This window comes from Podarcis bocagei, assembly GCF_964188305.1.
Source record: "Podarcis bocagei genome assembly, chromosome: 5".
Taxonomy (NCBI): domain Eukaryota; kingdom Metazoa; phylum Chordata; class Lepidosauria; order Squamata; family Lacertidae; genus Podarcis; species Podarcis bocagei.
In genome coordinates, this window is record NC_138129.1 from 15311646 (window position 1) to 15332879 (window position 21234).

General features: G+C 45.2%; 1 protein-coding gene across 1 annotated transcript; it reads right to left on the minus strand.

Moving 5' to 3' along the window:
- Positions 1-2494: 2494 nt before the first annotated feature.
- On the minus strand, positions 2495-20297 carry CIMIP1 (ciliary microtubule inner protein 1). Its single transcript, XM_081196807.1, has 4 exons — positions 20116-20297; positions 15165-15246; positions 13900-13998; positions 2495-2843 (listed from the first exon to the last, which is right to left on the minus strand). Exons 1-4 carry the CDS (start codon positions 20160-20162, stop codon positions 2688-2690), a joined length of 384 nt encoding a protein of 127 aa, XP_081052933.1. The 5' UTR covers positions 20163-20297; the 3' UTR covers positions 2495-2687.
- Positions 20298-21234: the final 937 nt, after the last annotated feature.

Consider the following 21234-nt stretch of genomic DNA (forward strand, 5'->3'; position numbering starts at 1 on the left):
GCCTTTGGAGTCTTTTCAGTGGCTATTGTAGATCTTCCTCTTTCAACAAGGTTTTCTAGCCGAGATATTTCCCAGCTTGCATCTGTATTGGTATTGTTTTTAATTGACAGACTCCCCCCCCCCAAACTATGTTGCATCTGCATGGGTTCAAATTCATGGGTGTGTTAGCATTTCACTCCTCCGTTGCTGGATGTGTGATTGTTACATCACATGTCAGTGTTTACTTTCTAGGCTTGGAAAGTATGAGAACGGAAGTCAGTCTTATCCCTCTTCCACTGCACTGTACTTTTGTACTTTTCTTTCTCTCTCTCTTGGAGAAGATGTGAGAGGAGGCCATGGTTGCTTTGCCCTGTATATATGGCTTAATAAACACTTGGAATGCACACACTCACGCTCCACGATTGTTTCTGCTATACTCTGCTGACTGAGCATGCACATGTCTTTTGATATGTGTCACAGGTGTGCACCAGGACTGATTTGTGAATGTCCTGGGCTGCGCTTCATCAGGAAGATGCCCGGAGAGGTTTGTCTCAATCTGGGGGCTGCGTGTGCCCCCCAGGCATGTTCCGACAGGGTGTGGCTATGCCATTGACCTGATCTGTCATAGGTTAGTTGTATGATGCTGTCTTACTGCATAAATTGTGTTACTAGCTACACGGTGTTAGCATTGGGAGGCAGAGGGAGGGCCACTTCTAACTCGCAAAAATGTTTTCGACCAAAATGTATCTTCGGGAACGCAGGTAGCCTTCCAAAGTTGTACCACAAGAATCTTCGCTGTGTCCAATAAATACAGGATCATGTCTGATTGTTAACATATTATTCCCATTTTTCCTGAAGTAATGTTTAGCTCTGGGGGGAAGGATGTTTTCTGCGAGTGTTTTCATTCTTTGAGGGTTCTTTCCAAAGGCTCTGAATCATTTCTCAGTTATTTGGAAAGAATGTTGAGATGGTCAGTTTGTTTCTGAGGGGTGCGGAACAAGAGATTCAAATAAAGCGTTTACAGGCAGGAAGAGGGAAATGGCTCGCCACAACTTTTCTAGAAGGCTAAAGTCACCAGCAACTGACCCTGCCGCTTCCGCCACCATGCAGGAGATTTTCTGCTGGGCTGATAATGCAATAATAACAGCCACAAATAACCATGGGATTATTGAGAAGGTGCTGCAGAAACAATTCATAACTTGCTTGGTGAGACGCAGGGCTCAGTTTCTGTGTGTGCTAGGTCATGTGAGCAAGCTGAATAGAACAGGGGTAAGTATATTGCGTGGGATGCGGGTGGCGCTGTGGGTTAAACCACAGAGCCTAGGACTTGCTGATCAGAAGGTCGGCGGTTTGAATCCCCGCGACGGGGTGAGCTCCCGTTGTTCGGTCCCTGCTCCTGCCAACCTAGCAGTTCGAAAGCACGTCAAAGTGCAAGTAGATAAATAGGTACCACTCCAGCAGGAAGGTAAACAGCGTTTCCGTGCACTGCTCTGGTTCGCCAGAAGCGGCTTAGTCATGCTGGCCACATGACCCGGAAGCTGCACACCGGCTCCCTTGGCCAATAAAGCAAGATGAGCGCCACAACCCCAGAGTCGGCCACGACTGGACCTAATGGACCTTTACCTTAAGTATATTGCAGGAGCAATTCAAGTGCACACCACAAATTTAGGGGCTCATCCACTTACCCTTCTGCTTTCCACTGGGAAAACCTGCCGTTTACCGCTGAATGGGAGCAAACGTCAATTGGGTTTTCTCTGGATTGACATGTGCTCCGATTTAGGGCTAAAAAGTGGGTTTCTGGGAGAAAGTAGCAGGGCAAAGCCAAAACTGCTGGGACCCATGCCTAGACAGAACAGGACCAGTGAGGAACCACTCAGACCCATGCTTTCTAGCCACAGGGCAAAGAGGAAGTGTGTGCAGTTTTTGCAGTTAAAGTGGATTAAAGTTCTCTGTTTCTCTAGTGCAACAAATCCACTTAAAAGTGTGTGTGTGTGGGATGACTTTCTGCAGTTAGAAAAGTGGAAAGGAAATGCACTGAAAAGCTGGATGAATTAATAATTCCTAGGAAGACACAGAACACTCCACAAGCAATCAGGATGAATGCAGAATGAGTGCTCAGCCTCCCTGCAAGCAAACTGAAACAAGCGCTCAATAAGGACCTAAAGGTTGAACCACCATGTAATTTTTGTGCAAGGAAATCGGGATGAACTCTGAATAAACAGGATGGCTGAGCCAGGAATTGCTATTTGTTCTCAGAAGAGGACAGTCAATTCTATTAAACACTGTTTTGAGCTCCTAGATGCTGCTGCTGCTGCTGCTGCTTCTTCTTCTCCTTCTTCTCCTTCTTCTGCTGCTTCTCCTCCTCCTCCTCCTCCTCCTCCTCCTCCTCCTCCTCCTCCTTCTCCTTCTCCTCCTCCTCCTCCTCCTCCTCCTCCTCCTCCTCCTCCTCCTTCTCCTTCTTCTTCTCCTCCATCACAAAGAACCACCTGGGTTACAAAAAAGCCCCAAAGAGCACTTGTCTGTTGTATACTGCTGATTTTAATAAAACACCCCTAAGCCATACATAACCTCATCTTTAACCTTCACTTAAAAGTACTGCTGAAATGGTAGACAAACACATTCTTAATACGTATGTTCTCCTACCGAGTAGGAACCTCTGAAAAGCTGCTGGAAATAAAAGTGAGGGAAGCTGACGGAGCTGGACAAAGTCAGTCGGTTGGTTCATTTGGCCACTGCACGTCCTTGTAAAAGGCACCTTTGGTGCTTATGATCTTAGAGTAACGTTCAAGTCCCAGACCTGGAACCGTGGATCTCCAGCCTATGAAGCCTTGTGTTGTCTGAGGGACAGGAGGAGATGGGTGAATCTGAAATGGAGGTAGCATGCAATTTATTTAGTTGGCCATATAAATATATATATATCTGTCCCACCTTTCTTTTTTTATATGAATATTTTTTATTAGATTTTAAAGAGTATAAACAAATAACAAAATACAGTGGTACCTTGAGTTACAAACGCCTCAGGTTACAAATGCTTCAGGTTACAAACTCTGCTAACCTGGAAGAGTTACCTCAAGTTGAGAACTTTGCCCCAGGATGAGAACGGAAATCGTGTGCTGGTGGCACAGCGGCAGCAAAAGGCCCCATTAGCGAAACACACCTCTAGTTAAGAACAGTTTCAGGTTAAGAATGGACCTCTGGAACGAATTAAGTTCATAACTAGAGGTACCACTGTAAATTAAGAATCCATATAAAGAGATTACTCTGATTCTCAAGACTTCCCCCCCTCCCCTCCATGGGTCCTAGTGACTGTGTATCTGTTATGTACTGAAGTTCTCACCCTGGGCCAGCAGGGGGATACTGTAGATAGTTTTCACTCAGGTCCACATATGCAAATAAGGAATTGAAAGTGGCATTCAGTGATTGGATAGTTACAGAAAGTTGTTACTGTTGCTTTGTAGTTGAGCTCTATATAAGCAGGTTGGCTGAACCCTTCAGCCCAGTTCTATTCTGGGCCTGTGAATAAACAAGAGCTGTTTGAAGAATTGCTGTGTCGTCTGACATGTTCACCCACAACTTAACAATATCAGTTTGTTATCCAGTTTTTTTTATCCATCTAAATTGCCCATAGTTTTTGTTATTTTCCAAGTGTTTGGTCAAAATCCTGCTAATGTTTCCATCTGTTTACAATGGTCTCCTAAATAAATTATAATTTATCCCTTTCTGTTTTTTTAAAGTACTTGTCCTCTTGGTTTCTGAGCTTCCCAGTTAAATTTGCCATTTCCGCATAGTCCATCAACTTGGTTTTCCATTCTTCCCTGGTCGGAATTGTTTCTTCCTTCCATCTCTTTGAGTATATATCCCAGCTTTCTGCGCTACAAACCAAACTCAAGGCAGTTTCTGAGTGACGATAGGAAGCACTACAAAATTCAAAATAACCCTGACACTAGAAGAAATTTGATGCCGCACTTAGGGCAATCATTCCATCAGCGTAAGCGTTTCCACTTGTCAGATGGAACGATTCCCCCCTCCCCTCCCCTTGCGTGCTATTCTGGGTGTCTTCCCAATCCCCCACCCCACAAAAAAACCAACTGAGAGTGAGTGAGGCTGCACGAGGAGAGGGGGAAGCCCTCTTGGGCTAGCGTAAGCCCTTGTGGGACCTGTTAGCTGAATCCAGCCCTATAAAACAAAACAAACAATGGTAAAACTGATACATCGGTTTCTTAACTGCCTTTTCCATATGGTCCCAAGGGCAGGTTATGTACATAGATGCAACAGCCTGGAGGGGGGAAAAAGTATCATCCCACACCAAAGAAGGCCTGCCGTAATCAAATGGTCTGAAGAGCGTTCTTAAAAGCAAAGGAGGAGGCTGGATCAATATCTCTTGGGAGGTGGTTCCAGAGTTTATTTAGATACCACAATGGGAAAGGCTCTCTGTACACACAGACATTATATTCCACATTCACTGCACACTGAGGCTTTTGCTACCTAGACTGTAATGTTATTGGTTTAACCAACTCAGATGCTTTTAAAAGAGGATTAGACAAATTCATGGAGGAGAAGACCAGCCAAGATGGCTTCGCTCTGCCTCCAGCAATGCTTCTGAATTCGAGTTGCTGGAAACCACAGGAGGGGAGAGGGCTCTTGGGCTCAAGTGTGCTGCTTGCAGACTTCCCACAGGCATCTGGCTGGCTACTGAGAGAACACGATGCTGGACTAGACGAGCCACTGGCCTGATCCAGGAGGCTCTTTTTACATTCTTAATGATTGACAGGTCAGTGGAACCAAACAGTAATTACGGTAGTTTTATTCAAGCTCTATGCACAACAGGTCTTCCCTCACATCATCTGGTCCTACTGCACATCTAACACCCCTGAAAAGCACTTTTCCACCAACTTGTTTCGTTCTGAACACAAAAGCTCAGGGCAGACTGATTCTGCCTTCTTCCCCAATGTGTCCATTTGAAAAGGGATGGAGATGGCCCCAACAATGAGGCCTGTGTCCACACCTGCCCAGTGCCATTGTAGGTGGGCATAAACCAAGATCACATTTACTGCTTCCTTCTTCATTCGTTCAGGGAGGAAAAGTGTGGAGAAACTAATTGAGGGAAGGGTTCTCAAATGCTTACCACGTCCACCTTTGTGGATGGGAGGCTCTGAAGTCTCACTAGAATGAAAGCAGCAGGTTTAGGATGTGCCTGCACAAGTCTGTATTGAGAAAAATGACTTATTTGTGCTACAAATGGGTAAGTGTGTCCACAGCCTCTTGTCCCCCATTCTTGTTCCTGCCAACCACACCTCTGTTGGCCAAGGGACAAGGATGAGCTCAGGACTTGAGTACAAATCTCAAACCACATATTTGGGTAGAACTTTGTCTATTTCTTTGTCCTTACCCCAACTGCAGTGAACTCATTCTCCAACTGTGCAGCCAAAATGGTGGCTGCTCTCACACAAGATGGTGGGCAGGTGGGGACTCTTAAGGTCTGCATTCTTACAAAAAATTATAATGGTGGTGGTGGTGGGATATCAAGGGAGGGACAATCCACAGAATAGCCCAAGGAAAATTTGAGCATGTTCAGTGGTTGCAGAAGTCAGATGGATTGCTGAGATGAAGAAAACCAGAAAGCCAGGGGGGAGATGGAATGAAATTCAGCTACCTGAAAAAAGACCCAGCTGGTTCTCTGGAACCCTAAATAGAAGCACCCCATGGTGCAAAATTTTGCTGCAGTTCCTACTAGTTTATACTCAAAAGAAACTGTTCCACATAAATAAAAGAATACTGACAGCCCCCGAAGATTTAAATAAAAGTCCCTACAAAGCAGCTGAGCCTATATTTCTGACAACGATGGGATTTAATTCTGCAAAGTGCTGAATTAATTGGAAGAGTGTTTAGTTTAATGCCACTTTTACAGAAGACACTTAAATCAATATGGATTTCCCATGTCTGCCTTATGCACACGTTAACACTTAAATGTTCTGGCGCTCTTTGGAATATACCATTACAACTATTTTCTTCTGCAAGATGAAAAGATGGATACAGGGGTTTTTTTGGGGGCGGGGGGCGGGGGAGTTGGGCAATGTGCAACCACCTCCAGATTATTCATATTTAATTGCTACCATTTCTAGGGGGACCACCATTAGAGTTAACTATGGCTCTTTCACACGGTATATGCTACATTAAGCAAAATCACAACTCCAAGTTCAAATACTCCCCGTGTGAGGAACAAAAAGGCCTCCTTAGTGCCACTTGTGAGAAGACGACACTTGGAAGCCACACAGTTGGTGAGGAAGAGTCTGTCCCACTGAGGACGGCAGCTGTTTTAAGGAATGCCAAGATGAAAAAAGTTTATTTTGTAAGAGCGTGAAATGCAATGGGGGCCCCCTGATACAGAAGTCTTGCAAGCACAATATGATGCCTTCTCTTCCGGTCAAAAGAAGTACTAGATTGGGGGGTGGGGGGAAGCATTGCGTTTACCCACAACATGGAGGGAGTGTGTCTGCATGTGACCCCGCAGTTGCCTTGTGGGCATGAAGTTGTAGCCATTAACCCATTGGAAAGCTGTTTGTACAAGTCAGTTTTGACCCTCACGGGGATCAGAACGAGTGCTTAAAGAAGTAGAGAAACAGTAATGCGTTTAACCCTAAAGGTAAATATTTAACTAGTCTATGTATATATGAATAGGTAATGTATAATCCGCTCTTCTTGAAGATCAACCCCATAAATATATGTAACACGTAAAAATATAACAATATGAAAAAAAGAAGACCACACCAACAATAAATCAGATTTATATCACAGCACTGCAAAAATGTATGTATGAAGACTAACCTTTCAAAGGTTAAAACATTCTTCCTGACTCTTCAGGACAGCTGTTAACATTTATGTGGAAGCAAGAAGATAGTGGCTGCGTGCGCACATTGTGGTAAGCCATGGTTAATTATTTACTGCAAATAATGGCTTGGTTCCTCCCCCAGCATGTGCAACAAACCACAAACATTGGCTTAGTGTGATGTTTGAACCTGGGATTATGGTTTCTCCCTGGACAAACTACACCAGAAGCTAAGAAAATAATATAAAAACACACAAATAGCCTAGCTGAAAGAGGTCGGTGGCCCAACTAGTCCAGCATTCTGTCCTTACGGTGGTCCACCAGATGCCCATAGAAAGCCCACAAGCAGGATCTGAGCACAACAACACTGTTCCCTCCTAGGATTTCCAGCAAGTGCCTTCAACCACGGAGAAGGAGTAAAGCAAGACTTGTTCTTCTATATGCTTGGCTATTTTATCTTTAACAATACTTTCCACCAATTTTCCCAGGACAAATGACAAGCCAAGTGGCCTGAAATTTCCAGGATCCTCTTTCAAAAATTGATGTTACCTTGGCTACTTTCCTGTCCTCAGGTATGGAGGCTGGTTTCAGAGACAAGTCTCATATCTTTTTTAAAGAAGATCAGCAACTTCACATTTGAGTTCTTCAAGAACTCTTGGGTGGAGGCCATTCAGACTCGGCAATTTGTCAGTTTCTGTTTTGTCTATTGGGATGTGTGGTTAAACCACAGAGCCTAGGACTTGCCGATCAGAAGGTCAGCGGTTCGAATCCCCGCCACGGGGTGAGCTCCCATTGCCCGGTCCCTGCTCCTGCCCACCTAGCAGTTTGAAAGCACGTCAAAGTGCAAGTAGATAAATAGGTACCACTCTGTCGGGAAGGTAAATGGCGTTTTCGTGTGCTTCTCTGGTTTGCCAGAAGCGGCTTAGTCATGCTGGCCACATGACCTGGAAGCTGTTGGCCAATAAAGCAAGATGAGCGCCGCAACCCCAGAGTCGGCCATGACTAGACCTAATGGTCAGGGGTCCCTTTACCTGTCTATTAGGTCTAAAACTTCATCTCTCACCATCACTGCCCACCTCAGTTCCTCAGACTCCTGCCCTGTGAAAGTTAGTTTAGGCTCAGAGATGCCCTCCACTTTGATGCCCTCCAACATTCCACTGTTGAAAATCGGGATGCGTGTTTTTGTGTGCTGTGTTCTTGCGTGAGCGACTTGCACGTGTGTCTTCGGGTGCCGTGCTCTCGTGGGAGCTGGCTGAGTCACATGCTAACACAACATTACTGCAAGCGCCAACAAGTGCTGTCTCATCCTCCTCCCTGAGCTCAGCAGTGGTGGTGCTGGAGGGGGGAAACAGGACATTCTGGGATCAAATCAGAAGCTGGGATAGCTTATGTAGTTTCAGGATGTCCTGGGAAATCAGGACACTTGAAGGATATGCTGTGAAGACAGATGCAAATAATTCATCCAACTTCTCTGCAAGATCCTTATCCTTCTTTAGCACACTTTTGACTCCCTTGGCATCCAAGAGCAGCAACAAAATATTCTCTGAAAACATTAGTAGCAGGAAACCGGCTACAGAGGTTCAAATCTGTGCGTGCATATGCAGAAGATGTGCAGCTCTCCAAGGGTTGGCTAACCATCAATGTAGCCCTTGGGCTAAAAAAAGATTATCAACCTTTGTATTAAACACACATTATGTACATTGGGCTGGAGGAGGGGAGGAGTTTTCAGGACAAATGTAAGAAATATTAGTGACCAGGGTTTTTGTTTTGTTTTGTTTTTTTTGCAGAAAGAAACTTTCTGTAATAAATAAAACCTGTCCAGTAGCACCTTAGAGACCAACTAAGTTTGTTCTGGGTACAGTGGTACCTCAGGTTACAGATGCTTCAGGTTACAGACACTTCAGGTTATAGACTCTGCTAACCCAGAAATAGTACCTCGGGTTAAGAACTTTGTTTCAGGATGAGAACAGAAATTGCGCAGTAGCAGCGCGGCAGCAGCGGGAGGCCCTATTAGCTAAAGTGGTACCTCAGGTTAAGAACAGTTTCAGGTTAAGAACAGACCTCCAGAACGAATTATGTTCTTAACTCGAGGTACCACTATATATGCTTTTGTGTGCGTGCACACTTTTTCAGCTTATACCCAGAACAAACTTAGTTGGTCTCTAAGGTGCTACTGAACAATTTTTTATTTATTTCAGCTGTGTCACACCAACACCTGAATCTTTCAATTTGTAGTTGCTATAAATGAACCTGGTTAATAAGGAATTAATCTAGCTAGGGGAGGGGAGGGAAAAGACTGAAGCGCTGTATCAGCCTTGGCTTCTGCGCTTGCTTTGACTAAACCACCTCCACAAGGCACATCGAAAGGGCCTTCCACGTATCCCTTCAACATCTGGGGGCTTATCCATTGGAGAAACGCACAGAGAGAAAGCAATGTTTCTCTTTCTGTTCTGCTGCCAGAGCCCTTTTGCTTTGTTCCTCAGCCAAGACTGGGAAACGTTTGTGATATCTAGGCGGAGGACATCCTTTGAACCGACTGCCTCTTCTTTCTTTCCTTTCTTTCATGGCCATACGCACCACCCACAGAGCCAAACAAAGGAGGCAATTATATCCTCCTGCTTCCATGCTGCATGACAGACACACAGAGGCAGTGGGAAGAGTCTGGTCAAGGATTCCTTGCCCAACCCATTGGGAATAACAGATAAGACACTCTGCTTTTTCCGGAGGGGCTGCACTGCGGGAGGAGTTCTAGGACCTCAGTTACCCGCAGAGGGATGCTGCCCATGTCACTAGGACGCCCAGCCATGTCATGCCCCCCAACTGACCAATCGGGTTAGCCGGGGGGGGGCGTGGCTACTTGCCATTTCAACCACAGCACGGCTGGGGGGGGGTAGCCACCTTTAGTCTACTTTGGTGGATCTCCCAGCCCACTCACCCTCTTTCTTGCATTGCTTGACTATGGCCTTGCTATGACTAATGTCAGTCGCCTGGTTGTGGCCAGGTAGGAATTTTTCCACTTGGCAATTTGGCTCTAGCCATTTGGTTTTCACCTACCTAGTAGCAATCGTCACAATAGGCATTGAGTAAGCCTTGTTTATGGGAGGGGAGGTTGTTGCCTCTGCCTGCCCCTCCAAGATCCATTCAAGGGATCTGGGGGTGTGGTTCCTGTCTGAAGCCTGGGCGTGGGGTGGGGCCATGCCACGACCCCATCGGTGACCCTGGGGGAGCTCTTAATTGACCATAGGGCTCCCCCTATCAGTGGTTGACACTTTCAAGACTTCCTGCAGACAGGCAGGAGTCAGGGTATAGTCTTGCTTCACCCAATTGCCTAAGCGAAACCGCTCACATCTGTAATCAATAAAGTTGTGGCCTAATTTATCCCATTAACCCAACATATTCATGTCTGTGTGTTTATTTCTGTGGGAACTGCGGGGCCCAGGGCCTCGCCACGCAAGTGTTTTTTTATTTTCAAGTGAGAGAGCAAACTGGAATTTCAAGCCCCAGGTGTTTAAATGTTTGCTTGTTTGCTGATTGATTGATTGCATTTGTATCCCTCTTTTCCTCCAAAGTGCTCAAACAGGCTCCATATTTTATCCTCACAACCACTCTGTGAGAGAAAATAAAAAATTCCTTCCAGTAGCACCTTAAAGACCAACTAAGTTAGTTCTTGATATGAGCTTTCGTGTGCATGCACACTTCTTCAGATACACACCTGAAGAAGTATCTGAAGAAGTGTGCATGCACACGAAAGCTCATACCAAGAACTAACTTAGTTGGTCTTTAAGATGCTACTGGAAGGAATTTTTTATTTTGACTATGGCAGACCAACACGGCTACCTATCTGTATCTGTGAGAGAAGTTAGGCTGAGAGGCAGCAACTGGCCCAAGGTCCCCTCAGCAGGCTTTGTGGCTGAGTGGAGATTTGAACCCTGACCTCCCTGGTCCTAATCAGACACTAACTACTTACACCAGACCTGGTTCTCCTCCACATAGTCACCAACTAACTTTTCTCCTGATGGACAAGCCATGACTTGAAAGTAGCAAACAGGCCAGGTTTAGTTCCTGACTTCCATATCTGACAGGCCCGCAGTTCAGAGGTGCTGTAATGCAGTATGCTTACGGAGCAAAACAGGTTACATATAGAAACTTCCTCTTTTCCAATTTTTATATAATATATAATATATTTTATATAAATATAATGTCTTGTCTTCTTCCTTTAGACTTCCTGGTACTATTCCCAATAGAAAACCTTCTGGTGTTTTCCTAAATGAATATCTGAACATTTTTTTCATTTCGTTATATATTGTTTCCCAAAATTGTTTGAAAAGTGGTATTATACAGACAAAAACAGAGTGGCTTGCCAAATTATTGGAGTACTACAATATATCCAAAACAATGGGAGAAATTGGAGGATCTCAAAAGAGAAGATAGACAGGGACTGGAAGGTGTTTAAAGGATACTTGGAAAACCATATTGAAAAATCAGAACTCCTATTAGAATAAACAAGTTCCGTTTTAAATACTGAAATACTAAATAAGATGGATAACAATGTGTAATAGAAAAAGGAGCATGGAATTAGGTTAAAGGTGTGTGAAAGAAAGTAATAGAAGTGGAAATAAATTGCAGTTGAGTAGATTGGAAGTCTAACACAAGGGTGAGGTGAGGGGTGGTGAATGGTGATGGGAAAAGGAATTATCTGTGGGATTGAGTATAGGTATGTTTGAGCACTTTTAAGGATTGTATGAAATGTATGTTTGTATATTCGCAACATATGTGTATTAATGATGAATTATTTTAACAATAAAAACTTTTTTAAAAAAAGAAACTTCTTGCACCACTGACTCAGCGCTCTTTCAAGTTTGAGTCCTCGGACATTGTTGGGCTACGTTTCCAATCATCCCTAGCCAGCTTAGCCAATGGCCAGCGATGGTGCCCTACATCTGCAGATCCAAGACTGAAGAACACTGGGCTGGATGATTTAGCCCAGTGTTTCCCAACCGGTGTTCCGCGGCACACTAGTGTGCCGCGAGACATTGCCTGGTGTGCCGTGGGAGGGAGGCGGGCGAGTCGGGCGGCGAGAGGCGGGGCGGCGGCGACGAGGAGAGGCCGCCCAGCGCGGGGCTCTCGCCGTCTGCCTGCCTGGCTGCCTGCGTGGCGCTGACGTCACGGGGCTGTAACGTGCCCCACATAGGCACACGCGGGGCGGCGAGCAAGCTCCCTCCCACATCCCATCGCCGCTCGCTTCGGCCGGCCTACTGGGCTGTCGCAGGCGGAAGGCCTGCGCATGCGCGAGGTTTTCGCGCCTTCGGGATTCCCTTCACGCCTTCCTCCTCCCGGGTCCTTGAGAGCGCGGGAAGCGGCAGCGCGAGACCGGCGTTGAGCCTGGTAGGTATTGCGCTTGCCAAGGCAGTCATTTGGGAAATGAAAACTTGCAAAGCAAGCAACCAGTTCAATCTGAAGTACGTGTATGCTTAATATCCTGTATCTGAAACCTGTTCTGCCCCCTCCCCCACACTTGGTGCCATTTTCATCTACAAATGCAGCAGAGTAAGTTGACCCAGAATAGTACCAATTCAGATGGCAGATGGGAGAATGACAGTGCTGAATGCTTTCCCATGTAGAACAGTCCCTGCAAATAAAAACCTAGCATATTTGGAAGAGGGATGCTAGCCTAACCATTACCTTCTATGCTGTTACTATTTTTTTATTTTTTTTTACATAAGTAAAAAGTGACCTTTCCCCATCTGGCATGGTGGTGTGCCTCGAGATTTTTTTCATGAAACAAGTGTGCCTTTGCCCAAAAAAGGTTGGGAAACACTGATTTAGCCAGCTGTGCACATTTCTCTTGTCCCATGAACGATGCGGTCATGAAGATGGAGATCATCAACCCATTCATGCACTATAGTACAGTCAATTTAATTAACAACTGGGGATTCACAAACATATATGCAGCACATGGCGGCTTGGACATTACAAAGGGCATTGCATACAGACCCAAAGAGATGCCATGTTAATGTGTAGACTCTCTCACAACATCTGAATTATTATTATTTTTCTTACCAATCCAAATTCCTTTACCCAAACTAATTTGGTAGGAAGCTTACAGAGACTACATAAAATTGTTCGCTGGTCCGTGTCAAGATTCTAAGACCTCCAGTTTGTTACCCTTGCCTCAGAATAATGTACCATCTGGATTCCCTTCTACTGAAAGGGTCTAGCTTTTATTAGAACACTGTAAGTATGTCTTCTCAAGATCATAAATCTTATGTGGTTGGCCTGATATCTGTATGGAAAAGCGGGGCATTCAAAGTTTAAACATCTCTCATGAAAGTGGTTTTTGTGTGCTCCTGGAACATAAGATAATTCTGGATTTTGATCTGTGCATTGAACACTTACAGAGATGAGATAACTAACCTGATATATAACTTTCCTGTCCTGCAGCAGGGCCACTATATTGCAAGACAACGAAACATTTGCTCAGCAGAACATCCAAAGAAGACTTCCTGTCTTAAGTTGTCCTTTCAAAGTAGCCCTCAGGATTCCAGCACCATTTACTCTCATCTTTATCGAAAGACCAGCAAAGAAGGCAAAGGCAAAGGACCCCTGGACAGTTAAGTTCGGCCAAAGGCGACTATGGGGTTGCGGAGCTCATCTTGCTTTCAGGCCAAGGGAGCCAGCGTTTGCCCACAGACAGCTTTCTGGGTCATGTGGCCAGCATGACTAAACCACTTCTGGCACAGTGGGACACCGTGATGGAAGCCAGAGCGCACGGAAACACAATTTACCTTCCTGCCACCGTGGTACCTATTTATCTACTTGCACTGGTGTGCTTTCGAACTGCTAGGTTGGCAGGAGCTGGGACAGAGCAACAGGAGCTCACACCACCATCTCGGGGATTCGAACCGCCGACCTTCTAATCGGCAAGCCCAAGAGGCTCAGTGGTTTAGACCACAGTGCCACCCACATCCCAAGTCATTGTAGAACAACTGATGAGGAACATTCAAGGCTATCTACCACCACAGGTATTTCTTTCTTTCTTCCAAAATAAATGTTTTGAAATTGTGCCATTTAAGACTATGCGACTATTGCCTAACCTTAATATATGTTTCCACCGGTGTCACAGGTCGGATTTGTAAGTGTTCTGGAAGTGGGATCTTAGGTTTGGCAGGTGGCTTCTTTTCATCTTTTAACAACTAAAAATAGAAGAAAAATGCAATAAAATTAATGGGTACTTCACACTGAGCCATGCACTGGGATAACATTATAACAACTCATATCTATCTAGATATTTATGCTGTTTCCATCATAGCAGTAGCTAATGAACTTGTACTTGACTTCAGATATAAGCCTATTTATTATATAGCTTTGGATGCTTTTGAAATCCATTGTTCCATATGGAGAACTAATTCTCATTTTAAGGCTGGCATTTGAATCTGAAGGACGGATAAGTGCTCTCAACTTTTGGCAATCCCTTCCAAGAACAAATAATCAACAGCACTCCAGTCATTTGTTATGGACTGGAATTTTATTGTGGATTTTTTGTGAGAAAGAGAAAAGGAACTTGAAATATCTGGATTTGAAGACTGAAAAAAATGCTGGTTTGTAGAAGGGAGAATGGTTGGATGTTAAGGAATGAATATCATATGTAGCTGCAGGACAGAGAGCTGGAAATCCTTTTATTTTTTCCTTCTCTATTTTATTTTTTGTTTTTTTTCTTTCTTTTCCTTTTCTCTCGCTTTCTCTTTCTTTAGGTTTCTCCTTTCCTTGTCTTTTCTTCCTTCTGGCTTTGTTCTCTTTTAGACTAAGTAGTTGATTGATCTCAGTACATTTTGTAGTGGGTATGCATTTTTGTATATCTTTGAATACACACACACACACACACACACACACACACACACACACACACACAACTGTCCTCCCAACAACAAATAATTGATGGTTAGGGTTTCATTCTAGGGCCATAAGGAGAGATGTACAGTGGTACCTCGGGTTAAGTACTTAATTCGTTCCGGAGGTCTGTACTTAACCTGAAGCACCACTTTAGCTAATGGGACCTCCTGCTGCTGCCGTGCTGCCGGAGTACAATTTCTGTTCTCATCCTGAAGCAAAGTTCTTAACTTTGCTTAGATAGAAGCACTATTTCTGGGTTAGCGGAGTCTGTAACCTGAAGCGTATGTAACCTGAAGCGTATGTAACCCGAGGTACCACTGTAGATGTTTTTGTGAAACAAGACCATAGCCTCATGTTTCTGCAAGAAGGTGATTCTTGTTCAATGCAGGTCATGAAGTGAGATTAAGAACTGAAACAAAACTGTCCTTCATGGATAAATGTCACACACACACAAACACAAAAAATTTACCTCTTCCACTGGTGTTAACATAAACCCCCACCGTTGGGGCCATCTCCTTGCAGCTATGTTTTCAGTTTCAACATGATCCTTCCTGATGTAGATACAAAAGAAATGGTTTAAAAGGCTTTACAGAACAGTCTTAAGCTCATCCACACTTCTGTTTTCTTCCGCTTGCCCTGTGATTTCTAGGCATGGGTTTGAGGGGTTTCTCATTTGTCCCACTGCTTTACCCAGGAAAATCTGTGGTTTTTACCACTGAATTGGAACAAACACTAATCCACAGATCAGTAAACAGTGGAGCTTCCTGGGGAAAGCGGTGGGACAAAAGAAAAACCTCTCGGATCCATGCCTAAAAACCATGGGATAAAAAAATCTGCTATGCTTTCCTGCATAAGGAAAGCCATTGGCACAAATATTTTGAATAGGCCTTAAAAGTGCCCTAAACGGCCTCAGCCCTGTATATCCGAAGAAGTGTCTCCACCTCCATCATTCAGCCTAGACACTGAGGTCCAGCTCCGAGGGCCTTCTGGTGGTTCCCACCCTGAGAGGTTACAGGGAACCAGGCAGAGGACCTTCTGTGGAATGCCCTCCCATCAGGTGTCAAGAAGATAAGTAACTATATAGCCTTTAGAAGACATCTGAAGGCAGCCCTGTAGAGGGAAGTGTATAATATTCAATGTTTTATTGTGCTTTTTGTATATGCTGGAAGCCACTCAGAGTGGCTTGGTTGCCACTCTATCAGATGGGCAGCATATTATTAGTATTATTAAATTAATCACAGTCTCTGAAAAGTAGTGGTAGCATCACAAAAATCTCCCAGGGGGAGGGGTGGCACAGAAGAGGGAAGAATATTTGTAGGTGGATGAGAAAGAAAAATAACAGCATGTGCTTATTACAGGAGTGCAAAAATTGAGATAGTAGGGAGGAAACTCCTTATTTGTGGTGGGGCTACTACTGTACTTGCCCTCCTTCGGCACCTTCTAGATCTGTCTGTCTGCCTGTTTAAAATAAAAAAATTCCTTCCAGTAGCACCTTAAAGACCAACTAAGTTAGTTCTTGGTATGAGCTTTCGTGTGCATGCACACTTCTTCAGATACCAAGAAGTGTGCATGCACACTTCTTCAGATACTTCAGATACTTCTTCTTGGTATCTGAAGAAGTGTGCATGCACACGAAAGCTCATACCAAGAACTAACTTAGTTGGTCTTTAAGGTGCTACTGGAAGGAATTTTTTTATTTTGACCATGGCAGACCAACACGGCTACCTATCTGTGCCTGTTTAAAAATAGCCAATTCCCATCACATTCTAGCAAGCCCCAAAGACTGAATCTAAGAGGGAAGCTATATGGTTATTTATTTTATTTATTGAGAAAGATTTATAGACCGCTGAATCAGAAAACTCTCAAAGCAGTGTACATAATAAAACTATCAATAGAACACAAATAAAATCAGCAGGAAGTTCAGAAGCACAGAGCAGTGTTCAGCTAAATTGTCACACTGCACGCACCTTTCCCCATTCCCCAAATCTGCTCCAGAGAGTTGGGGGAAGCCCTAAAACAGATGGACTGTTTGAGGGGATGAGAGGGGGGAGATTGTTCAATTACGCAAGGAGAAATCCTTGTGCCAACTGAATAGTTTGCATAACACAACTCAAATCTACATAACTAAATCACTTGTCTGGGTACACTTGCCGAAATGATCATTGGTGGGTTTGAGGAAGGGTACAGTTAGGACCAGAGAGAAAATACAGCCCCAATCTATTTGTGCCTCTCAGGGCTCTCCTTGACTGCCCTCCATAATCCTGCCATTCATCCCCATGGAGAGAAGTAAAATACTGAATAGGTAAAGGTAAAGGGACCCCTGACCATTAGGTCCAGTCGTGGCCGACTCTGGGGTTGCGGCGCTCATCTCGCTTTATTGGCCGAGGGAGCTGGCGTACAGCTTCCGGGTCGTGTGGCCAGAATGACTAAGCCGCTTCTGGCGAACCAGAGCAGCGCACGGAAACGCCATTTACCTTCCTGCTGGAGCGGTACCTATTTATCTACTTGCACTATGAGGTGCTTTCAAACTGCTAGGTTGGCAGAGGCAGGGACCAAGCAACGGGAGCTCACCGCGTCGCGGGGATTCGAACCGCCGACCTTCTGGTCGGCAAGTCCTAGTCTCTGTGGTTTAACCCACAGCACCACCTGCGTCCCTAAAATACCGTATTTTTCACCCTATAGGACGCACTTTTTCCTCTCCAAAAATGAAGGGAAAATGTGTGTGCGTCCTATGGGGCGAATGCAGGCTTTCGCTGAAGCCTGGAGAACGAGAGGGGTCTCCCGAGGGTTGTGACTTCGCGCCGGTCTCCCGAGGGTTGCGCAGAGCTGCCTGCATTCCGAAGCCCGGGGCGTGCTGAAGAGCACGCCTGGGCTTCACGCAGCTCTCCGCAAGCCTGGGGAGACCGGTGCGACTTCCCGCCGGGCTCCCTAGGTTTGCAGATAGCAGGCTGTTCTCGGGGCTGGGGTTGGGGGAAGCTCGGGCTTCCCCCGCACCAGCCCCGCGTCTGGGGGGGAAATAATTTTTTTTCTTTATTTCCACCCCCCAAAAAAACTGGGTGCGTCCTATAGGGCGGTGCGCCCTATGGGGCGAAAAATACGGTACTGAATAGTGGAGAGTAAAACCTGCCCCACACTTCTAACCTTAGGTGGACAAAGGAACACTGTGTGTTTCTCTGCACAGAGCCAGGTTGCCAGCTGGGTCCTTGAAACACATTTTTTTTTCCCTGTGCACACTCATCTCCACCCAAAAGAATGATGCATTTTGCTAGTTGAAGGAATAAGGAACAAGTTGGCTTATTTCACTGAGTAAGTCCTTCTCAAGGACTTTTAAAAATAAAATAAATAAATAGAAGAAACAACTAAACCCTGCAGCAACCCACAACTTTATTTACTCTACAGTAATTATATCAAGCCATTGTTTTGGAATAAGTGATCTGCAGATTGTAACCTTGTCCTCTTAAGTTGTTAACAGCGTGACCCACGAGGCAGTTAAGATGAAGTACTTGGAGTGAGACTGTTGCCTTTAATGTACTTTGATTTCACTGAGCGGTGGACTGGACCGTAGAAGGAGCTTAGGCTGCAGTTTTAAGAGCCTTGTTATGAAGCAATTCTGATCATCTGTCGAATGCGACACCTTGCTCTCCTATTCCTTTTCTCAGTTTAGGATTACATTTTAGTTTTCGCCTTTCACACCCGAGAGAACATAAATGATATTGAACAAATAGACGGGGCCGACCGCTTAATGGCTACCACTCTGCTTGTGAGCCAGTCTATAAACACATTGATTCTATCCCTTACTCTGTTTTGCCCGTAGGTTTGTGGTAAAGGACTGGCTTCCACATGGTTAAAAAAAAGAAGTAGTAGCCTAGTTTTTATCTTTAGTTAAAATCCTTACTTAAAACAGCTCTGATCCAGCACCGATGTATTGGATTATGGCGGTGCTATAGCCAATGTCACACAACTTTTGCATGAGCTGGACAGGGTGGGCACTTTGTTTATGTTTTTGCTCTGTCAACAGGGCCATCGAGAAATGTTTTTAACAATGTTCCTGAAGTAAGTAGGATGGCAGTAGTAGCTTTGTTTAAGAAACAAAATGAAAGCACAATGGACTAAATACTGTAGAACAGGGGAAATAGGACATTAAAAGTTCACAAAAATGGCGTCGGGAGTGGTCATGTCACCATGACTTAAAATACAACAGGCAACAACCAGCAGGTGCCCATTAACACTTGTGCAACCACATTCCACGCAGAAATCACAACTGCAATAAGAGACACAAGCTGGAGGAAGAAATATTCCCTGAGGTATGAACTATTATAGGGCGGCGGCGGCCCTATTGTTGAGGGCATATTGGCCAAATCACATCCCACCATGGCTCTAGTGATTGATTTAAAATTTGGCACTGCGGGGCAGAAAGTTTGTATAATAGCTTCAGTTGCCTAGACTCTGTCTGTCTATTCCAGGGGGGACAGACAAACGTGGGGCTTCGGTCCACCACTTTGCAACTGACAACCACCCAACTCAAAGTTGCTCAGAGTGTGGTGCTGATAATGCCAAGGTTGCAGGTTCGATCCCCGAATGGGACAGCTGCCTATTCCTGCATTGCAGGGAGTTGGAGTAGGGACTCGGGTGGCGCTGTGGGTTAAACCACAGAGCCTAGGACTTGCCGATCAGAAGGTCGGCGGTTCGAATCCCCACGACGGGGTGAGCTCCCATTGCTCGGTCCCTGCTCCTGTCAACCTAGCAGTTCAAAAGCACGTCAAAGTGCAAGTAGATAAATAGGTACCACTCTGGCAGGAAGGTAAACGGTGTTTCTGTGAGCTGCTCTGGTTCGCCAGAAGCGGCTTAGTCATGCTGGCCACATGACCCGGAAGCTGTACGCCGGCTCCCTTGGCCAGTAAAGCAAGATAAGCGCCGCAACCCCAGAGTCAGTCACGACTGGACCTAATGGTCAGGGGTCCCTTTACCTTTTTTTGGGGGGGGTGAGACTAGAAGATTCTCAGGCTCCCTTCCAACTCTGTGAATCTATGACTCCCCTCTCTTTCTTTCTTTCTTTCTTTCTTTCTTTCTTTCTTTCTTTCTTTCTCTCTCTCTCTCTCTCTCTCTCTCTCTCTCTCTCTCTCTCTCATTACAGCAATGGACAGTGGGGGTGATGGAAGGGTCTTGCAAGGCAAACAGGTGCCATTATTATTATTATTATTATTATTATTATTATTAGGAAAGTCTGTAACTGGGTCCGTGTGTGTGTGTGTGTGTGTGTGTGTGTGTGTGTGTGAGCTTTCAGCATTAGGAGCTAGACTTCAGAGAGGTCATGTTGCTGGCTATCCCAGGCAGGCTGTACCCCCGGCAGGAGGAATGGGTGTGGGTGTGGGGAGAGAAGAGACGGTGGGTGGGGTAAGGCGAAGAAGCAAGGACTGTACCAGATCTGGTTTTCAGCCACGAAGTTGAGTTTGCTCTTCTGCGTCATCCCGGACTATCTTCCCCGGTCTAGCGCCCCCTGGCGGCTGGGTAGAGGGCGGGCGCTGCTAGCAGCCGGGCTCCAGCCAGCGAGCCACCTCCGAGCCGGAGATAACCCCGCTTACTGCTGCTGCTGCATCGCGTTGCTAGGAGACGGCTGAGGAATGCCGCGGGAGGGGCGGAGGGAGGAGGCGCCTGCCAGGGCAGAGATGGATGGTTTGCGCGCTCGGCCACCAAACAGAGGTGGATACAGGATCGCGCGGAGTGCAAGAACGCTGAATCTCACAGCCAACATTATATTGCCCAGCGCTAAGGATGCCAGGCGGAGTACCCTTCACATTATGATAAGCTTTGCTCTCTCTCTCTATTTTCTGCAGGTGCCCACATACATGGGCATGGCCAGGATTTATGGCAGGGGAGGGCAAGACACCCATCTCTGTTTAGCTCTGTCTAGCAGATTCGGAATGAAATGTCTCAACTGCAGTTGTTTTAAATTATTTTCTTTTGACCCCACCCAGAAAAACCTGTCAAAATCTTTATACAATTTCTGCTTCTAGTTAAGCATTTTTTTTTGAAAAAAGTTTATTGTTTCTGTATTGTACAATGTACATAGCGTATCCCACTTAGAGAGTCTTAAAACATTGAGTGGTTTAGAAATGCTTTTTTTTTTTTTTTTTAAAAACCATATATAAATAAGTTTTCCTAATTCAAATTACTACCCTCTTTAGGTCAGGGATGGGCCAAACAAAGTAACAGTTTCCTGTAGGGGTGGGGGCAGTTTTTGGCAGTTTTTGGCAGACACTGTTATTTTAAGGTACAGGATTGCGCATACAGTGCACTTGTGCTGTTTGTGGACATTTCCGCAGTTGATTGCCTCTTTAAGCTAATTCGCAGTCGCAGTACAGAATGTAGGAAAAAAACTGCTTTAGTGCTGTGTGTGAAAACACCCCTGTGCTTTGACACTTTTAACATCTTTCAGGTTTCAAAATCTTCCCGTGAACATTGATATCTGAAAGTATATGGTGTACAGTACAGTGGTACCTTGGGTTACATATGCTCCAGGTTACATACGCTTCAGGTTA